At 41.7% G+C, this 14,560-nt stretch overlaps 1 protein-coding gene across 1 annotated transcript in view; it reads right to left on the bottom strand.

Annotated features, from left to right (window-relative positions):
• ABCA12 (ATP binding cassette subfamily A member 12) overlaps nucleotides 1-13,605 on the bottom strand; it is a 615,834-nt gene extending 602,229 nt beyond the window's left edge. Inside the window, exons 1-2 of the mRNA XM_029607914.1 lie at nucleotides 13,482-13,605; nucleotides 6,234-6,327 (exon numbers count right to left, since the gene is read on the bottom strand). Of these exons, the coding sequence (XP_029463774.1) occupies nucleotides 6,234-6,327; nucleotides 13,482-13,550 (163 nt within the window). The 5' untranslated portion in view covers nucleotides 13,551-13,605. The remainder of the gene's footprint in view (nucleotides 1-6,233; nucleotides 6,328-13,481) is intronic.
• Between the last annotated feature and the right edge of the window lie 955 nt (nucleotides 13,606-14,560).

The raw sequence follows: 14,560 nt of genomic DNA, 5'->3' as shown, positions 1-14,560 counted from the left end.
AAGGAATGGAGTATAAAACTGAGAATATCATAATGCCTCTGTATCACTCCATGGTTCGATCTCATCTTGAGTACTGTGTGTATTTCTGGTCACCACATCCGAAAAAGCTAGCATAATTAGAAAAGGTACAGAGAAGGGCGACCAAAATGATAAATGGGATGGAACAATTCCCCTATGAGGAAAGGTTGAAGAGGTTAGGAATCTTCAGCTTGGAGAAGAGACGGCTGAGGGGAGATATGATAGAGGCCTTTAAAATAATGAGTGGAGTAGAATGAGTAAACATTAATCAATTGTTTTCTCTTTCAAAAAGTACAATGGCTAGGGGACACATTGAAGTTACTAAATTCAATTGTACATTTAAAACTAATAAGAGAAAATATTTTTTTACTAAACACATTCTTAAACTCTAGAATACATTGCCAAATAATGTGGTGAAAACTGTTAGTGTAGCTGCATTTATAAAAGGTTTGGACAAGTTCCTGGAGGAAAAGTCCATAAACCATTATTAAGGTAGAATTGCAGAAATCCATTGCTTATTCTTGGGATAAGCAGCTTGCAATATATTTTCCCCTTGGGATCCTGCCAGATACTTGTGACCTGGATTGGTCACTGTTAGAAACAGTGGATACTGGGCTTTGTGGATCTTTGCTCTGACCCAATATAGCAAGTCTTATGTTCATATGTTATTCATTTTGGTAGCAACAAACCAAACTAAAAATTGGGTCATTCTTCACATTTTCCATTCAATTTTATACAAATATGCACCCCTACTCCCCGGCCTGCTCCTGCTCCTCCCATAGTGCCTTGGGGTATTCATGCCACTGTTTGTGCTGCTTTGCTATTTTTTTGATGCCTTCTATGGAATGTTAATGCCACAGGAGAGCTGGAGTCAGCAGCACTAGCAGCATGGTCTCTTCTTCCTGCCCCTGCAACCTGCAACTCGGAAGAGGAAGTAGTGTGCAGCGGCCACACTCGCAGGAATAAGAGACCATGCTAAGTTACAAATGGATGCTGCATCGACCCAAAGGAGAAGAGCAGTGTGGTCTGGAGCAAAAAGAGGAGCAACATCAGCTCTTTCTCAAAACTGCAAGGGTTAGAAGAGGAAGAGGCTACTACTGCCACCAGTTGTTCTTTGGAGGGGGGGAGAGAGAGAAGGAGTGAGTGAACATCTGTGTTTGAGACTCTGTGTTTGTTTGTGTGTGTGTGTGAGAGAGAGAGAGCTTGTATGTGTTAAGTGGGTAATTGAAAGCATGTGTGGTATGTGAGAGAGAGAGAGCATGTGTGTAACTGTGTGATTGAAAACCTGTATATGAGAGAGAGAGAGTGCATGTGTGTAAGTGTGTGATTGTGAACCTGTTTGTGTGAAAGAGAGCATGTGTGTGTGTATTTTTGAGAGCCTGTGTGTGTGTCTGATTGAGATCCTTTGTGTGTGAGAGACACAACATATATGTAAGTCTGCGATTGATAGCCTGTATAAATAAGTGAGAGAAAACTTGTGTATGTATGATTAAGAGCCTGTGTGTATGAGTGAGAGAGAGAGAGAGACCAGGTGTGTTATGTGTGATTGAGAGCCTGTGTGTGAGAGAGAGGAGAAAGTTGCAAACAATCTAAGGGCACCTGGAAATCAAATGTTCCCAGGCATGGAGAGCAGAACATTTTTTATCCTTATTATTTTTAATTATTTGGTCTTTGTAACTGCTGTTTTAAAATATTTTACCTGTGTAATGTAATGTTTCCAGCTAACTTGGAAACCTAAATGTCTATGTCTGAATATAGCTGGTTAGATTTAAAATTATCCAGGTATGTGTAACCAGATGACTTTATCCTTAACCGGCTATATTCAAGATATATAGCCAGTTCAGTGACTGCAGTAGGGAAAAAAATCCATGTGGGCCTACAGATCTGAACCCCTCTCCCCAATCCCATTAAAAAAAAGTAAAACTAATGTGGGCCATCATGCCTGGATCCCCCACCCCAAGCTCCCCAAAAGATTAAAAAACATTATGGGCCTATAGGCCTGAGAAGCCTCCCTACCCTCTGAATTTGGAAAATAAATCTTGTATTCAGACCCCCTCCTCAAGGCCATTCTACCCTTCCCCTTCCGCAATCTCAACCTGAACCTTCCCACCCTAACCGGTGCCCTTCAAAACCCCCACGACCACCAAAAGAAAGCTGTAAGCATCCATTTCATGGCAGCATCCAACATTGCTTTCCCAGCAAGGCTCGTAGAATACGAGAATAACTTTAGACCTGCTCTGAGGACATTTAAACTCACTCAGCTAAAAGCAGCCAGATAGCACTGATATTCGGTGTTATCTGGCTAAGCTTAAGCCCCGAGCCCAGGATGTCTCTCTATTATCCCAATAGATTTGTCTGGCTATTATCCCAATAGATAATACCTACGGACAGAACAGTGGTCTCTAGTGCCAAATCTGCACTAGAGACCACTGCTCTGTCCATAGGTCTCATGTGCAATGCGAAAGTGGCCCCCAACCCCCGACGCTCATACCTAATCCCCACCCCGAGTTAGTAGGTGGCCCTCCCATAGGGATTCAAATACCTGTCTAGGGCATAGGCACTATAGTAAGTCTCTCTCTCTCTCTCTCTCTCTCTCTCTCTCTCTCTCTCTCTCTCTCTCTCTCTCTCTCTCTCTCTCTCTCTCTCTTATATTTTTTTAATCAAGGGGCTCAGAGCAACTCTTCTCCATTCTATGACAAACTGTCTGTTTTCACAAAATAATTTAACAAATGGCTTCTGAGAGCTTTCTCCAGCTTTAGTGAATGTTTTTATATATATATATATATATATATATATATATTCCCAACACCCCCACAGTTACTATCACAGTACAAAAGAATACATTATTTTACAGGGCTAGTGATTATTCTGTGTATATTGTGCATTTTTGTAAGAAATTATAAGCTGATGTGATATTTGTGGTTGAAAGAGAGATTTGCCTTAAGAAACAATTTCAAAATTATTGCATTTTGTATAATTATAATACTCATAGATCCTCTCATGACAAACAGGAGATCATACAAGCAGGCCCCTTCTGAAGAGAAGAGACAATGTGCTACATCCTGGAAGCACTTGGAGCATAATGCCAGTGAACCACAGAGAGGGATTTATTTGAAACTGGAACATTTTGCCTACAAACAACTGTGAGAGCTGATTAATGTATGCTTCAAACAGAATTTTGCATTGAGGTGATTCTGTTGATTTATAAATTATTTGCTAGCCTGCAGGGAATGAATCAGAATTGAATCTGCTTATTGTTCCAGTAAGTCTGACTGAAATGTCAACCTGGGAGAAAGAATTTAGACAGTCCTCCGCCATTCTCAGAATCAGAAGAGCATGTTCAATATCTTGTCTCCCATTACAGTCAAAATATGAAACACCGCAATATACTTGGAAGCTGTTGAGACTTTTAAATGACCAGTCTCCTTTCTGGTCCCCATAGGCTGTGTAGCGCACAGGATATGATGTACAAATGGTGACTGGCTTTTATCCATCCCCGATGTAAAAAGTTTGAACTTTTAAGATATGAAAATCAGTACTTCTTTCCACTTTACCCTCCTCCCTTCAGAAGATTTACATCAGTCTCCTATTTGTTTGTTTTCAGACTGCTACCCAGGATTACTAATACTTAAAACATCAGCCATTCATTAACTTTTTAATCCAGAGCCTCCAAACGCGTCAGCTTTTGGGGTTGTGTGACCTGTGGAACTGGCGCCTGCTCCCTTTGTTCTTCCATATCTTGTGGGCAGGGCAAAGAGGAATACAGTTGGGGGGAGGGATAACGGTGTTGGGCAGAGGGTGAGGAAAGAGAGAAGGGGAAGCTGAGTAAAAAAAGAAAGAGAAAGGGGGTAGGGATGTGCAGCAGGGACGGATTCTCTACGTAGTGGGACTGCTACCCAGTGGGATGGTGGGAATGAAGATTTTGGGGGGGAGATGGAAGAGGGTAGTTTGCCAAAGTTGAAATGCACCTTAGAATTATTTAAAGGTCACTGAGGTCACTAAAAGGGGGCGGAGAGGGCCCCGGAAGAGTAGGAGTCGGGGCGGCACTGGAGCCAACACTGCGAAGACGTCGCTGACAGCAAAAAGGTAAGGGCCCTTTTTGCCGCCAGTTTCGCACCCAGTAGCACCACCTTTCACAGTGGTGCTATTGGGTGCGAAAACTGGCAGCGATCGCACCTCAGAGGTGCGATCGCTGCCGGGTTTCGCAGGCCCACCCGCCCCCCACTTCGCCACCCTGCAGCCGGCTGCACTGTGGCTGGCGAAACCACACCAGCATGGTGCGTAGGCTATCGCCCAACCAGCCCTGCTTCGCTCCTCGTCCCCCTGTTGCGCAGGGTTCATCATTCCGCATGGAATGATGAATCCTGGCCATAGCTGGATAAACTCATAGAAAAATAGAAACATGACAGCAACAAAAAAACAAAATATATAGTCTTAAAATCTTTCTATTTAAGCATGATTTTTGCTGAGTTGTTAACGATTTTTAGGATTTTTACCAAACTGGTTTGTTTAACATAATTTGTAGTCTGCATTTATTTATTAACGCCATCATGCTAGTAGGCTTTTTATGATATCATAATTTTGTTTTATGTTTTAATATGTTATTGTCTTATTATGGTTTTATTCTTTTATGTATATTTTATCATGTTTACTGCCTAGTATTTTATTAGGCAATTAAGAAATTTTAATAAAGATAAAGTCTATCTAGTCTGCCCATCCTCACCAACTAATTTAGCTTTACAATCTTTTGAATTCAGATATTGTCTTTATATCCACTTGCACTGGGATGCTGGTGAATCCAATCCACTACCTTCTCTGATTGATCCTGAGTCTACCCCCGTTTTACCCTCATCCCATAACCCCTCATTCTAGAGCCTCCTTTCCATTGAAAGCGGCTCATCTCCTATGCATGGAAACCTTGGAAGTATTTAAATATCTCTATCATATCTCCTCTATCTCACCTTTCTTTTAGGGCAGAGGTTCCCAAACCTGTTCTAGGGGACCCCAGCCAGTCAGGTTTTCAGGATATCCACATTGAACACGCTTGAGAAAAAAATTTGTATAAGAACATAAGATATGCCACACTGGGTCAAACCAAGGGTCCATCAAGCCCAGTATCCTGTTTCTAACAGTGGCTACCCCAAGTCACAAGTACCTGGCTAGTATCCAAACATTAAATAGATCCCAAGCCACTAATGCTGGTAACAAGAAGTAGCTATTCCTTATTAATTAATAGCAGTTTATGAACTTCTCCTCCTTTTTTAAACTTAGCTACACTAACTTCCTTAAATATCTTCTGGCAATGAATTCCAGAGCTTAATTGTGCATTGAGTGAAAAAGAATTTTTTCTGATTTTTTTTAAATGTGCTACTTGCTAACTTCATGGAGTACTCCCAGTCCTTTCATTATCTGAAAGCATAAATAACCATTTCACATTTACCTGCTCAAATCCTTTCATGATTTTAAAGACCCCCTCAACCGTCCCTTCTCTAAGCTGAACAGCCCTAACCTCTTTAGCATAACATGAAGACAGTGCATGCACATTTATCTCTTGCATATTCATTGTGGATATTTTGAAAACATGACTGACTGGGAGTCCTCTAGTGCAGGTTTGAGAACTACTGCTCTAGGATATACATGTTCACATCTTAAAGTCTGTCCCCATGTTTTAAAATGAAGACCACTGGTCATTTTAGTACCTACCCCTGGAACTAACTTCAACTCATCCTCCTACCGTAATTTTGCTGAGATAGTCAGAAGCACAGCTGCACCACCAAATATACCCAGCTATCTTAAAGTTAACCTAATAAGTTTATCCAGCTAATTTTAGGACTTCTGTTTGGCTGTCCTAAAGTTATCCGGCTATAATAGCCAGATAATGCTGAAGATCAGACAAATGTGCTGAGCATGGACCTCTGGAAATCCATTACAGTATAACACCCCAATGCATTTTTCCCATTAAAGGGGCACTTTTCAAAATAACTGGTTTGGAACAAACCCACACATTATCTTCCACCCACAGGCCCTGCATTAGTTCTCACAGCAAAAGCACATGTGCACCACCACCCTGAAATTTGCTGCTGACACAGAATGTCTGTCTGTAATCCATTACAAAAATGATTCCAACTACACTAGCACTATATAATTGAACATGAAAAGAAATACCCAGAATGCAAAAAAAAAAGAGAGAGAGAAAGGACTTCTCAGTTACTTACAATTGGATATTGTACTTGGAGGGAATTTTGTTCTGGTAATAGCCAATATTAAAAAAATAGCTAGAGGCCAGAGAATCAGGACAAGTGACCACACCTGCAAAATAAATTCAAAATAATTATTTACTTTACAAAGTGTTAGAAAGCTATAACTATATGCATAAACTTTTCCTGAATTCAGTTTCTCCACCCCAAAGACAACTTTCACTTCAAACATTTGTTCTATTTAACTAAACAATTATATATTTTTAAGAGAAAACACAACTCATCTGATCTTAATTAGCTCCCAATATAACTTCTTTAAGATTGTAATGTGCAGAACTTAATGTCTATGGGGCGGATTTTCAGAGCCCTGCTCGCCGGGAAGCCTATTTTACATAGGCCTCCCGGCGCGCGCAGAGCCCCGGGACTCGCGTAAGTCCCGGGGTTCTCCGAGGGGGGCGTGTCGGGGGCGTGTCGTGGGGCGGGCCCGGTCGTCGTGGCATTTCGGGGGCGTGTCGGCAGCGTTTTGGGGGCGGGTACGGGGGCGTGGCTACGGCCCGGGGCGGTCCGGGGGCGTGGCCGCGCCCTCCGTACCCGCCCCCAGGTCGTGGCCCGGCGCGCAGGAGGCCCGCTGGCGCGCGGGGATTTACGCCTCCCTCCGGGAGGCGTAAATCCCCCGACAAAGGTAAGGGGGGGTTTAGACAGGGCCGGGCGGGTGGGTTAGGTAGGGGAAGGGAGGGGAAGGTGAGGGGAGGGCAAAGGAAAGTTCCCTCCGAGGCCGCTCCGATTTCGGAACGGCCTTGGAGGGAACGGGGGTAGGCTGCGCGGCTCGGCGCGCGCCGGCTATACAAAATCCATAGCCTTGCGCGCGCCGATCCAGGTTTTTAGCAGATACGTGCGGCTCCGCGCGTATCTACTAAAATCCAGCGTACTTTTGTTTGCGCCTGGAGCGCAAACAAAAGTAGGCTATTTGCGCGCCTTTTAAAATCCGCCCCTATATTAATAACGTATTGCAAAAATGCCAAGCCCACTTTCATGAAAAGAAGAGTAGACTAGTGGTTAGGGTAGTTTGCTGAGAGCCAGGGAAGCCAGGATTTGAATCCTGTTTCTCCCACGGATGCTCCTTGTTACCTTGTGCAAGTCACTCTTATTGGGGCCGATGCAATAATTTTCGCGAAAAGTGGGCGCTGCCTTTTCAGCGCTCGTTTTCTTAACACACGCATGGCGCCCGCAAGGAGGGGGGGGGGCGCCATGCAATAGGCAAATTAGGGGGTCACGCTAACAAGGAGGTGCTAGGGTCGCTTGCATGACCTTAGCGCCTCCTTGCTAACACGACCCCGCAGCGGCTGCTGGTTATGAAGCCTGTAAACTCGGCATCAGTTTTCATAACCGGCCGTCTGCCAGTAATAAAAACGGTCTGCCGAGGTATTTTTGTTTGTTTGTTTTTTTACTGAAGAAGTACAGAAAAGCAATTTTTTCTGCTTTTCTGTGCTTCTTTTACATGCGCTCAGCTATTAATGCCTGCTCCAGGCAGGCTTTGATATATAAATGATAAATGTGCATCTGAGACGCACATTTATTTTTTTTGAATGCGGAGTGAATGAGTAATTGCCTCATTCACATGCATTTGCATATGTTGAGCGCTATCTCATTCACTCCGCATTGGACAAGGGTTAAATAGGCGCTAATCCCCCTATTGCATTAGGGGTGGATTAGCGCCTATTTAACCCATTTCCAACAGCGGATTAAACAGTATGCTGGTGTGAGCGCACTGTATTGCATCGGCCCCATTGTAAGTCTCCTAGAGCCTGGCACTTACCTGCAATCTTTAGCTAGAGCTAGAAGTTTGATTTTAAATGATATAATTGTGTAATTTGTAGAGAGAATGCTGTCTAATAATGGTTAAATATTTTATAAGCTAGACATCTTCCAGTACTGTATTTTGGGTTTTTTGGGGGTGAAGGTGGGGTTAAATACTGTGCTGTTTCTTTATAATTCCTGTAAAGCCTTAAACAAAAATAAATAAATAAATAAATAAATAAACTTCACCCTCCATTGCCTCAGGTACAAACTTAGGGGGTCATTTTCCAAACGTGTTGCACGCAGCGGCGTCCACACCGGAAGGGGAGGCGTCGGGGCGCCACCGGAGTGGACACCACGAAGACATCGCTGACGGTGAAAAGGTAAGGAGCCTTATCGCCGTCAGTAACGCGGCCAATAGCACCACCTTTCACAGTGGCGCTATTGGTTTGTGAAAACGGTGGTGCGATCGCTGCTGGCTTTCGCAGGCCCACCCCCCCCCGCCCCCCTCCTGTTACTGCCGGATTTTCTAAATTCTAAGAACGTAGAAAATCCAGGCCTTAGGGCCTGATTTACTAAGCATTTTTCCCCATTGATACAGAATGAGAAAAAGTCTTAGTAAATCAAGCCCTTAGATTGTAAGCCCCCTGGGGCAGGGACCTACCAATTGTACCTGATTTTGTTACTGACCTTGAGCTCTGATTTGGAAAGGCAATTAATTAAATTCACATCATTTTTTTTTCCCCAGATGGCATGAAAAGGTTGTGTGTTTTAAAAATCTGCACATTTACTGGCAAGAATGAAAGGGTATCCATCCTTTTTGTGCCACATAGGATGGCTCACTTTCACCAGTAATATTGGCCAAGGAAATATGAAACTTCCATCAGAACAATGCCCAGCAGAACCAAATAATCTCACGGACAGAAGTTTGTATGCATACTGTACTCCACCCTGTACTGTCTTTTGTTTTTTTGGTGGGCCAACTCTTCCAGTTTATAAATGATATCATATAAAACCCATGGGGTGGGTGAGAGAAAACTTCAAGTGATGCATTATATGAAATTTTGCTGTGACATTTAGCCGTTTTAGCTCATTCTTTCCACATCTATTTTTCAAATCCTGTAACTCAGGGCTCCCCATCTCTTAAATATTCTATTTAGATTTTTAAAAAGAAGGCAGAGTTCAATCACATCTCTTCCATTGCTTATCTATAAATTAAGATCATTTTAATTAGGGAAAAATAAATTATTTGCAAGTTTAATATATTGGATTAAGTGAGGAGAGGTTGAGTACTTGAGTGGGTTGCGCTGTTCAAAAATGAAAGTCTTTTTTTTTCTGAAATCTAAATGTCATTGGATCCTTATGCAAACACCAAACTGTACAATACAAATGCTCCATCAACTTTTTAAATGTACTTTTATACATTTTGATAGAAAAAATTAATTCATGCCCATTGTCATGTACTATAAGGTATGTGTAATACACTATGGGCCGGATTTTAAGAGTTATGCGCGGGCATAAATTTGGGCGCACAACCTGGCGCGCACAAATCTACGCCAGATTTTATAACAAGCGCGCCAAGCCCTAAGGGAGCCCCGATGGCTTTCCCCATTCCCTCCGAGGCCACTCTGAAATCGAAGCAGCCTTGGAGGGAACTTTCCTTCCATCCCCCTCCACCTTCCCCTCCCTTCCCCTACCTAACCCGCCCCCCAGCCCTATCTAAACCCCCCCTCACCTTTGTTAAAGAAGTTGCGCCTGCCACCAGGCAGGCTTAGGTTGCGCACTCTGGCACTTGGCCGGCGCGCAATCCCCTGGCCTAGAGGCCCTAGGGAGGCCTCTGGCCATGCCTCATCCCACCCCGGACCATCCACTCCCCGCCCTTTTTTTCAAGCCCTGGGACATACGCGCGTCCTGGGTCTTGCGCACGTCGCTGGGCCTATGCAAAATAGGCTCGGCGCGCGCAGCAGCGGGTATTCACAGTTACGTGCATAACATGCATAACCCTTTCAAAATCTGCCCCTATACATAGGATATGTACTTGTTTCAGTAATAGGCAGCCTATTCAGAATTTCAAGTACATCCTGTTCATTCTGCCCTGTTCCTGCATCACAAACCTCAGCAAATAAACCAGAACTTAGACCAACACACAAAGTATTAGCACTAAATACACATATCCAACACAACTGACACATCCCAACAAACTATCAGGCAATATATACAATCTGAATATACCAGCACTGTGTGCACACCACATAACATACTGCTGTACACAGAACAAAACATTGGACCCCATTGAGAAGACTCTTCCTTGCCAGCTATGTTGGATATCAGGCCCAGCTCGTAGACACCCCCCCTAATATCAACAGAGCTGCTATGGGGGCATTAAATGTAGTGTACAGCGGTGTGCCACCACCAACACACTGAAGCTGTGCACCAAAGGGGTGCATCCCTCAGTCCACATTTTGGAGATCTCCCTCATGAATACTGTTGGATTTTGAAGACAGCAAGGGGAAGAAGAGAAAAGGTACTGTAAGGATTTTCCCTTCTTAACCCCTATTACCTCTCTGACATCCCAGCCTACTCTAGAGTCCTTCAGTTTTGAATGTCAACCCTCTATGGAGCAAATAACACTAGGAGTAAATACCTCCATGCTGGGTGATACATCTGTATCTCTGAACCCCAATAAAAAACTTAAGAACATGCCATACTGGGTCAGACCAAGGCTCCATCAAGCCCAGCATCCTGTTTCCAATCCAGGCCATAAGAACCTGGCAAGTACCCAAAAACTAAGTCTATTCCATGTTACTTTTGCTAGTAATAGCAGTGGCTATTTTCTAAGTCAACTTAATTAATAGCAGGTAATGGACTTATCCAATCCTTTTTTAAACACAGCTATACTAACTGCACTAACCACATCCTCTGGCAACAAATTCCAGAGTTGGCAACAAATTCAGAAGCAGAGTTGGTTCACTAATTCAGCAGGTTATCAGATAGGGACTTGAGGGCTCCAGGTGGTCTTTCCCCTCCCAAACTGGATGGGGTGTTCCTCCTCAGCTTACAAATTGGTAAAATCTACTCCTGTAGTCGTGGAAATTCATACTCATGCCCCAGTGGACAGACCTGCAGTTATAACCTTGTGCATTCTGTGAACTGCAATTACTAAGCTGGAAAGTTCTTTCTGTTAGGATAGACTTGGTATTTTCTTCCTTAGGAGATGTAATAGCCCAAGTTAATGTAAATTCTCAGGTGATAAAAAAGCATGCCAAACAATATTTATCAGTTAAGAAGTGTTCTAGTTTATATGAAACTGATGTTCCCCTAATTAAAGATAAATCATTATTGCATCAAAAAATTGAGAATTTAGTGAATCATAATAGGTTAATCTTAAGATTCTTAAATTTTCTTAGTTGTCCTATGATTTCCCCTGTTGAAATGTTTAAAAAATTCTATTTACATTTCCATCTATCAATACAATATATTATTTGCCTGAATCGAAATCTATTTCCTCAAGAGAAATAGGTCAAGTTACTTCAGATTCCTTTGATCTCTCAGGTTTCTTAGAGTTATCCAATTCTGTGATTACAGAAAAGGCTACTATGTTAGCAGAATATTCTTGAGAGTTTGATAAATAGTGGACAAGGACATTAAAGCTATTTTTCCTACTGAAGTTTTGGGACATAAGTTATCTTTGTTCCCTAATGTAGTTAGGGAAGCTCAACAGCAGGAAACTGTTCTGGTAAAAGAGAAAGAGGGTCATGGCTTCCAATTGACATTTCCATGTAAATGTGTTGTCATGTTCCAAGGAGGTCAAATAAAAAGTATGTTTCATGATCCCATTCAGCTTGAAGGTTTTCTTCAGAATACATCGGTTTCAGCTTGTTAATGCAGTCCCATAAATGATGGACCTAATTAGGAAATTGGCTTGTTTTTCATTTTCTTCTTTAATGTCTTCCCCACATGTGGACTAGAAATCAGGATCTAGTTTTGTTAATTCTTCGTTAATATTTTCTTGATTTAATTATGTAATGGATTACTCTGTTTTTTTTCGTTATCAAGAAGTCTCTTGCGTGTATAATTTGATACTAATAAATCATTTTTAAAAAAGAAATTAAAAAAGGGCATCAGACCAATAAAAGTACAAAATATATAGTTCTATCCTGAATATTGATAATGCACCATCACTAAACCCCATTATCCCTAATAACTAAAGAGGTAAATATTCAAAACCTAGCAGGCTAGGGAACTTATCCAGATAAATATATCCAGCTAACTTAGCCAGCATATTCAGTGGTGTGGCCAGTGCCACGCTGCTGAATATACCCAAATTACTTTTTAGTTAATCTGTTTTGAAGAGTCTGAAAAGCAGAATATGAAAAATTGAATAATCTAATAAGTTTATCCAGCTAACTTTAGACCTGCTCAATAATAGGTCTAATTTATCTGGCTAGATTAACCAGATAAGTAGTTCCTTCCATTTATGCCCTTGTCCCACCCACCACTTACCCAGCTAACTACATAGCCATATCAGTAGTTAATCCAGCTAAATGGTAGCTGCTACCCTCAGCCAGATATTCATGAAGCCATTAATCAGTCAGATAGTTTGGAACTTGTTTGGCTGAGTAGTGCTGGATATTAATCTCACAGTTTATGAGATTCTGCATTTTATGATTTCTTAAATAAAAAGGTCATTCTTTCTGGGATATTAGTGGGAAGTAATATAATAAGATCTTGGTTCCAGTTTGCTCCCTTGAACCTCATGTTCCCTACTTCAGGATGCTGATTTGACATGTTTTATGTTCTGGAATTTTGATGAATGTGGTGTTGTACCCCACCTTGAACACTGGAGTAGTGTGGGTTATAAGTTAGTAAATGAACAAATACAGTGACCAGTCAGGAATTTCTAGATTGCAGGGACAATGCCAGGCTGAGCAGAAAGAATAGATGAACTGCTACTCATTTCCTACATTCAGAGGATTTCTCTTGAATCCCGTGAAGTGAATGGGAATTCAGTTAATAGAAGGCCTGGTCCCAAGCAAAGGTCACAGAGAAACACTGCCTGTAGAGACACATACCAGCCCAGAATGCATAGAATTGAAACCTACATTGAAGATTGGATTCAGAAAATACAAATTAAAAGCCAGATGAGATAAAATGAGATCTAGTTCAGACAGAAAGCAAGTGAGAGAGAGAATAAGGATGAGACCCAAAAGCCACAGAAAGGATCTACAAAATATCAAAATTAATCAGAGAAAACTGAACATTTGTCTACAAACCTACTTTTACATTATGTAAACTGTAAAGCATAGTCTTATTAGATGTGTTTTGTATACACTGTATGTAATTTTTTCTATATGCTGTCCTAGCATTTTTGGGTGCACTCTCTTGGAAACACCGTCTGTCTCTGCTGCCCGCTCTGGGTAACCCTTCATCCTCATTCTCTCCTCTGCTAAAACTGTGCCTTTCACTTACCGGTTGTCTCAGGATGCTCAGCCAGTTTTTCCACAATAAAACTCGGAGTTGCTGTAAAAATGAAGACATTTCTCACACTTTCAAAATGGATTTAAAAAAAGGAGAGAAAATAAATATGCTCCAAAATGTAAGACTTTTCCTTTCAATCTGAGAATAGGAGCTGCGAAGCTCTGAAAAAATAGAGCTTAAACCACTGTTAATCCTTCAGAAAAGCCAATGACAATTCACATATTCTCTTTTTGTAGGTTCCAAGCAAAGATTGGTTCAGTTTTCATTTCCTTTGCATGTCCTGTTAAAATCTTTGGTTTTTGGAGCCTGTTTTCAAATTAGCCTGCAGGAAGGTGAAAAGCTGAAATACAAGGTCTTGCTCTGCTTGACTGTGTGGAGATATAGGAAATGGACTGTTTCTATATTGCATTTTCTAAAAGTAGACCTGATGGCATTCTTTGAAAATGATCTTACTTAAGATTAGAAAGTCACGCCTCTGTCTTCACTTTCCGTTCCTTAGTAGAAAGCAGATTATTTTGTTCCCAGGCCACACCTTTTGAAGCTTCATCTGAATGACGACAGGTGTTATATTCTAAGAAAGGTGATTACAGGTTGCCCTGCCCTTTTTCTTCTCACACCATTGATACCATGTGGAAATGAAAAGTGCAGAAATAGCTCCCATCAGGCAGAAGTGTTTGCTCCAGCTTTTAGCCACCTGTCAGAAGGTTTATTTTGCTTGCAGCAGAGGAGAAGAATGTGTCTCTATATCGCTACCAGAAAAATATTAAGTATAGCATTTGAAAGTCAGTTCTGGAACTTTAATAGTACTACTGCTATTTAACATTTCTATAGCATTACTAGATGTACAAGCAATGCACATATACACATAAAGAGACAGTCTCTGCTCCAGGGAGTTTATAATCTAGTCAAAATGCACATACATATTAGAGAAACAGGAGGCTGTGGAACATTTATTAATTCTAGAAAAGTGGTTAGAATGGACAACACTAATATTAGGGAAAGTCAGAGTTTAGGATCTAAAAACAGCCTCAAAGAAGTGCGTTTTAAAGTCTGGTTTCAATATGGCCATA

This window comes from Rhinatrema bivittatum, chromosome 6, assembly GCF_901001135.1.
Source record: "Rhinatrema bivittatum chromosome 6, aRhiBiv1.1, whole genome shotgun sequence".
Taxonomy (NCBI): domain Eukaryota; kingdom Metazoa; phylum Chordata; class Amphibia; order Gymnophiona; family Rhinatrematidae; genus Rhinatrema; species Rhinatrema bivittatum.
Note: the sequence above shows the minus strand (reverse complement) of the source record. Positions and strands in the feature narration are given on the sequence as shown.